We start from the raw sequence: 7568 nt of genomic DNA, 5'->3' as shown, positions 1-7568 counted from the left end.
AAAAAAAAAAAAAAGAATTCTTTCCTTGGGGGCGCCTGGGTGGCTCAGTTAAGTGTCTGCCTTCGGCTCAGGTCATGATCCTGGAGTTCCAGGATTGAGCCCCACGGCTGGCTCCCTGCTCCCTGCCCTGGGGAGTCTGCTTCTCCCTTGCCCCCTGCTCCTACTCTCTCCGTCTCTCTCACTCTCTCAAAGAAAGAAAGAAAGAAAGAAAGAAAGAAAGAAAGAAAGAAAGAAAGAAAGAAAGAAAGAAAGAAAGCTTTCCTTGGTTATGATTTTAAAGGAAATGCATTTAGCATTTTGCCTTTGAGTATGGTTTTTGGTGTAAGTATTGGAAGACACTTTTTGTCAAGTTAAAGAAGTTCCCGTTCTATTCCTGGTTTGCTAGAAGATTCCCTTAAAAAAAAAGAAACAGGAATGGTGATGATCATAAGGTTTTCAATCTTTCTTTTGTTAATGTGGTACAGATTACTTTAGAAGGCATTTAATAAATTCAAAATCATGACTTAGGTTAACGGAGCACAATGTTGAAAATGAGAGCTTTATTAAATCAAGGCTGAGGTAAAAACAATGAAGAGTCTGAAATTACTGTAGGATCTTTTATTAACGGAATCATTTTTAGTCAATAAAGGGATTTGAGGTTAATTCAATTTTAAAGAGCTCTAAATCAAAAGGTTTTTTCCTGCCTGGGAGCAGGTTCACAATTACCAGTTTGCCAAGCCATTGGTAAAAATGTCTGCTTCTATAATATAAGCTGTTTTTGAAAAACTGCGTCCATGAAGCAGAGTGACTGGAAAGTGTAACGCATTGCAGTTAGGAGAGGATTTCGTCCCCACCGCCAAGAACAGCACTGCCTCCTGACTCTTCAGAGGCCAGCAGTAAGAAGTCCTGGGAGAGGGGCACCTGGGGGGCTCAGTCAGTTGAGCGGCTGCCTTTGGCTCAGGTCGTGGTCCCGGGGTCCCGGGATGGAGTCCTGCATCGGGCTCCCTGCTCAGCGGGGAGTCTTCTTGTCCCTCTCCCTGTGTCTGCTTCTCTCTCTGCTTGTGCTCTCTCTGTCTCTAACAAATGAATAAATAAAATCTAAAAAAAGAAGAAGAAGTCCTGGGAGAGTAAGAGAAAGGAACGGGGAGGAAGCTGGCACAGCCCACGACACGCCTCTCTGATTGCCTGTAACTGCAGGGGTCAGGCTATGACAACTCTGGCTAGGTTTGGGTCTACCTTGTCAAATATACATCTCGTGGAAATGCAAACACACTCGTATTTCCTCATGCCCCAAAATGAATGGCTTTAGTCAAAGGAGATTGATCGTTGTCAAAAACCAAATACGTTTTTTGATGAGTAAGGATTGAATGGGAAAACAAAATGATTCTTGTTCGTCTGGTTCTGGATATTAGCCCAGAGTTTTGTACTTCCCTATAATACAGGAGAACATAATATCTCATACACGCTCCACTTTCGGATGCCACAGATATACTAAGTAGCCCAGAATTAGCACAAAATTAGCCTACCTAGAAAAATCTTCTTGAAAAACAAAACAAAACAATTCATCGAAAATTTTTAAGAAGAGATCAGATGGCTACAAGTGTCACTTCCACGGGAAATGAACTAATGATTTGATCATTTATCAATTAGTGAAAACAGTTTTTAGAAACATGTTTTTGCTCTATTTTTTATGATGAGTTTCCCCAGTAGAAATATTATAAAACAAGAACAGGGCGCCTGGGTGGCTCAGTTGGTTGAGCGACTGCCTTCGGCTCAGGTCATGATCCTGGAGTCCCTGGATCGAGTCCCGCATCGGGCTCCCTGCTCGGCGGGGAGTCTGCTTCTCCCTCTGACCCTCCCCCGTCTCATGTACTCGCTCTCTCTCTCAAATAAATAAATAAAATCTTTAAAAAAAATAAAAAAAATAAAACAAGAACAACAGGGCACTGGAGACAGAATACGGGGGTTTCAGTCATGGTTGTGCCTTTTCCTAATTGTGTAACCCGGGCAAAAAGTTTCACTCCCATAAACCTCTCTTTTCTCATCTATAAAATGGTCACTACAGAGTTGTGAGAAAGATTACGTGGCTCGGGGCATGTTGAATGCCCAAGACAACAGATGCTCAGAACACAGTATTTCTAATTCTCTTCTAGTAAAGCCTCATTATCCACCCTCTGCAGGACAGCAGGGTGATCGTCAGCAGGGGCTCTGAGACTACACCACCTGAGTTGACTCCTGGCTCCACCATCTCACCAGCTGTGTGACCGAGGGCACTTGACTTAAACTCTCCACGCCTCAGTTTTGTCATCTGTGAAATGGGCACCATAAAAGCGCTTTCCTCATAGGGTGGTATTGAGAATTAAATGGGTTTATTTATGTAAGATGCTTAGAGTGGTGCTTGGCACACAGGAAATAACTATATAAGTGTCAGCTAGGATTATATTAAGACACTCATTGTTTATTGCATTGCCAATCTCAGAATTATTATTATATTTGTAACTACAGCTGTGATCAATGATATGTGGATGGGTGTCATTTTCTGACTTGAATGCCAGGGGCGGTAGTGAAGAGGGTGGGGAAGCAGAGGCGGCCCCACATCCCCCTCACTGTCAGCTGTGAATGCTTTGGAAATAGCCAGCTTTTTTTTTTTTGCAGATTCTAGCTCTGAGCATAGGGAGAAAGGAGCATTACACTCCCCCATGGGTGCGATTTCACCCTCACTAAGCCATTGCTTTAATGAACACCAATATTTTTTCGTTCCACTGTAAATGGTGTTCATAGTGAAACCGTATTTTAACAACATTAAAAGAATTTTTTTAAATGAAAAATGAATTAACTCTAAACATGCCACCTGACACAAAAACTGTTTCATTGTTTCTCTTTCCCTCTAGTTGTTGTTTATGTGCATGTGCTGGATAAGTTTAGCCAGTTGCCATCACTGTGTGTGTTCTCTGTTTACTGTGATCAATAACCCTTTCCCCTGACTTTATAATTATTATTATTATTGATGGCTGCACAGTCAGGTTGATAGGCCGTAATTGCTCCTTTTTTGAAAATCACAATGTCCACATTTTACATGCTGTAGGAGAACTCGACATGTGAATGATAGTAAAGGAGAGCAATGATAAAAGGAAAGGCAATCAAAGACCTAAACCTGCTGTGGCAGGGGAGAAGAGAAGGGAGGGAGTATTGGATGGCCTAAGAGCTGTGAAATCCTGTAATTTGATTTTGCAAAAAGACTTCTACCCCCAGTGTTTTATTTAACAGACCTATTTTTACATGTAAGAGAATTAAAAAGAAGTTGCATGTGATGGGTACGTGGAGGTTCATTATACTGTTGTCTACTTCTGTGTCTGCTTGAAGCTTTCTGTAATTAAAAAGGTTGGAAAAAAAAGGATGTGCCTATAAACGATTTTCCTACACCCTTGGAAATAGTTTGACGTGTCTCTCGGTGAGCAAACACTAGCCCACGTGGCTCCTTGGTGAGAATTTTCAAAGTCCCTTTTCCTCAAGGGTCCCCCTCTTCCAGGAAATCATAGAGGTGTGTACGTGTGCACTGTCTGCAGTGAGCTGCTTCCTTGGGTGCGGCACCCTGTGCTAGGCACGGGTTCCCGCCATCGGCAGAGGCCTGGCTTGGGTACCACTAAACCACTGTTAAGAACAACTTCTTTAAGAAGCTGAGGCAGGGAGTGGAGGCGAGGGGTGGAGGCCGTAGCTGCTTGGGCATCCGTGGCCAGTACCGGGAAAGGGGTGACCAGCCATAAATGATGGTACACCGGGCCCTGCCCTCCCCAGCCCACCTTGGGCTGAGACCATCGGTCCTGCAGACACAACACACCTGGCCTGGACATTGCAGACATTTGAGGATGAGGAGGCCTGCATCATAACCATGAGTGGACAGTCAAGGAAAACCAGGCCTGTGAGGAAAAACAGCAATGCGCAATGAATAATAATTACCAGAATCATAATCATTATTGCTAACGTTCATTGAATGCTGACTATGTGCCAGAAGGTGTTTTCATGATTTTGTGTATGTTATTTTTTTCTTTTTCTTTTTTTTTCTTTTTAGACTTTATTTATTTATTTCAGAGAGAGAGAGAGAGAGAGCACGCAAACATGAGCAGGGGGACAGGTAGAGGGAGAAGCAAGCTTCCCACTGAGCAAGGAGCTCAATGCGGGGCTCGATCCCAGGACCCCGGGATCATGACCTGAGCTGAAGTCCTGACTTCTATCCCTCTTACAGGACAACAGTTTCATTTTCTGAAATTACTTTCCAGTTTTTGTCCATGGCCAACTTGCTTTTTTATTTTATTTTTATTTATTTATTTAATTTTTAAAAAGATTTATTTATTTTTTGAGAGAGGGAGCATGCACATGTGAGCGTGCAAGTCGGGGGGTGGTTGCTGAGGCAGAGGGAGAGAGGATCTCAAGCAAATTCCCCACTGAGTACGGAGCCCCACGCAGGGCTCAATCTCATGACCCTGAGACCATGACCTGAGCCAAAACCAAGAGTCGGTCGCTTAACTGACTGAGCCACCCAGGCACCCCCCCAACTTGTTTTTTATTTTTTTTTTTAAAGATTTTTTTTTTTTAATTTATTTGAGAGAGAGAGAATGAGAGACAGAGAGCATGAGACGGAGGAGGGTCAGAGGGAGAAGCAGACTCCCTGCCGAGCAGGGAGCCCGATGCGGGACTCGATCCCGGGACTCCAGGATCATGACCTGAGCCGAAGGCAGTCGCTTAACCAACTGAGCCACCCAGGCGCCCCCCAACTTGTTTTTTAAAATAATGTTATTCTTTATATACAAATGACGCCTGCTCATAGAGAAAGCTCCAAGCAATAAAGTACAAGTAAGAGCAAAATAAAGAGTTGATATTTAAGACCAGAATGCTACTTGCATCATGTGACCCTATTTACCAGTGTGTCTATTGTTAATGTGTGAGTCACTAAAGTAAAATATTACTCCATGGCACTTGAATGTTTTTGCTAATTATTGAGTAAAGGCAAACTTAAAGTTCAGGTTATGAGGGGGCTAAATACCTGACATACCAAAAACATCTATCAGTACTCAGATTATATGGCTTTTTCTAGAATAAAAAAATAAAGTCCTTTGTACAAGACACTGGAAACAATAAAGTCTTCTTGATATTTTCTTTCTGTTCATTAGAGACCCGAGACTTCCATCACTAAACCAAAAGCCCTAGATATCTACTGCCTGGCTTATAAGACTTCTGAGGGAATAAGGTAATGCTTTGCTTAGTGTATGAGAGGATATTGTTGTCTCATATAACTCCTGGGGAAAAATTTGTTATTCAGATTTCTGTGAAAGGTTTGAGGCTGAAAAGAATCTGTTGAGAAAGAAGAAAGGTTCATAGTATCTCATCATTTTTTAAAAAGTTTTCATTTATTTGTCAGAGAGGGGGAGAGAGAGAGAGAACATAAGCAGGGGGAGCGGCAGGCAGAGGGAGAAGCAGGCTCCCTGCTGAGCAAGGACCCCCCCCCCATGCAGGGCTCGATCCCAGGACCCCGAGATCATGACCTGAGCTGAAGGCAGACACTTAACCGACTGAGCCACCCAGGCATCCTGTATCTCATCATTTCAAAGCTGAAAGGACTTTGTATACTGTCTAGTTCACCACTTATATCTGGAGATAAAGAAACAGGTCAGAGAGGCAGAGGAGGATGCCAAAAGTCACAGTGAACTGAGACCAGAAGTCACGTGTCTTGATTTGTAGTCTTTGGAGACGTTTATTCCTATTTGTGTCTTGGAAAATAGGGAGAAAGGGGGGAGAAAAGGAGCAGGTAGCTGAAATAAGAGCTCAGGACAGGCCATATTATTTGTTGTTCAGAAAGTAAAGTCTTCTGGAAAGTTCCAGAACTTCTGAATAAAGTGAGGCAGATTTCCAGGATTAGACAAGTGGGTACATAAAACTCTAAGAGATCTCAGAACGTACCATCTTGTCCTTTTAAACCAACATTAGCAGATTTCAAAAGCGCTTCCCATCCCACCCCTGAGGGGTAGTCCTTATTCACACCTGTGAAGAGAGACAGGAGAGAGCATGGGAACTGGCGTCCCCCATCTACCTGTACCCGTTTCCAGTGGGGATTGAAGGATCTGTGGGTCCCTGCGGCAGGCCTTGGGCCAGCATTGAAAGATGCTATGCAAGCAGGTGGTAATACTAAATAAATGCTTTGGGGGATTTTAGGGATCTCACATCCCTGTGATACCTTGTTGATCTCACTTGTTGAAATCAGCATAGGTTTTAAACAAGTAGAGGGCTGCTCGCTAAATTTTAGCCCCACCACGGTTGCTCCCGTGGGGCTCAAGGGCCACATACTTTAAGGGGGTGCTCAAGTCATAGCTGTCCACAACCCTAAGAGCCACTAATGTTTTCACAGGTTACCTTCAAGAGCATCAGACACCCGATTCAAAGGATGGAGTAGCACCCGAGAGACAGACTACTGGCCCGTGAGCAGGAGTTTTGAGTGCGGGAGCCTAGAAATTCTTCCAGTGGGCTTGAAGCTTGCTATGTTTGGCATCTTTATCATTGTGATCTTTGTCTACATAACAGTGGAAAGGAAGCCGTTCTTTGGCTAAGTGCTTTAGGAAGTAATGAGAGAGCCCCTGAGTGCTACTCTAAGCCCTCCAGGTGCAGGAAAGAACAGAAAGACTGTTCCGAAGGGGGATGCCCAGCCCCATAGCCACGTCGCTACCCACTATGCTGCTCTCACAAATCCGTGCCCAACTCATAATTTCAAAGCCGATGGGGCCTCACGTGCTGTCTAGTTCACCACTCATGTTTCAAGATAAGGAAATAGGCCAGGGAGGTAGAGGGCAATGAACAAAAGTCACAATGACCTGAAACCAGCATCCCGGTGGCAGGAACGAGGGAGAGAACGAGGCACTCTTGTCGAAGAGCTTGAGGATAGGGAATTCCCTGAGTCATGCTGGCCATCATTAAAAACGCTGCCACATTTGAGTATACTTCTGAAAAGAAAACCATGCCTGGTGTTTTTTCTTTTGAACTACGGTACTAAGCCCATAGGTCCCACTTGATTCACTCTTCCAATGGTATAGTAACTATGCGAAAGGCCACAACACAACAGGTAAATAACAAAAAAGGAATGTGTCTGGTTCGGCAAACACAGAGCCATATCCAGCATCACCAGTCGTGAAAGGAAAGCAATTTAGAACAAGACAGCGTTTTTGCCAGTGAAACCAGCAAGGTTTGAGGAAATTAATGCCCGATGAGGGAATGTTGGCATTGTGGCCTCCGGGAGCAGGCAGAGCTGGGGAGGCGCCTGGCGCCCCTACTTATTGGTTCTGTGACCTTGGGTGAGTTCCTTGTTCTCTGTGCTTCAGTTTCAACTTCTAAAAGTAGGGATAGAATAGACCTCTTAGGGGATGAAGAATTTGAAGAAATAATCCATACAAAGTACTTAGTGTGGTCCACTCCTGATGGGTAGTAAGCCTTCAAGAAATGCTCAAGCAGGGGCACCTGGGTGGCTCAGTCGTTGGGCGTCTGCCTTTGGCTCGGGTCATGATCCCAGGGTCCTGGGATCGAGCCCCACGTCGGGCTCCCTGCTC

General features: G+C 44.3%; 1 protein-coding gene across 1 annotated transcript in view; it reads left to right on the top strand.

Annotated features, from left to right (window-relative positions):
• Window positions 1-7169, top strand: part of LEMD1 (LEM domain containing 1) — a 26314-nt gene extending 19145 nt beyond the window's left edge. Inside the window, exons 4-5 of the mRNA XM_081825107.1 lie at window positions 5148-5224; window positions 6380-7169. Coding sequence (XP_081681233.1) covers window positions 5148-5224; window positions 6380-6578 — 276 coding nt within the window. The 3' untranslated portion in view covers window positions 6579-7169. The remainder of the gene's footprint in view (window positions 1-5147; window positions 5225-6379) is intronic.
• Window positions 7170-7568: the final 399 nt, after the last annotated feature.

Source organism: Leptonychotes weddellii, chromosome 6 (assembly GCF_054177405.1).
Source record: "Leptonychotes weddellii isolate Sample4059 chromosome 6, ASM5417740v2, whole genome shotgun sequence".
NCBI classification, from domain to species: domain Eukaryota; kingdom Metazoa; phylum Chordata; class Mammalia; order Carnivora; family Phocidae; genus Leptonychotes; species Leptonychotes weddellii.
This window is presented reverse-complemented; position numbering and strand designations above follow the sequence as displayed.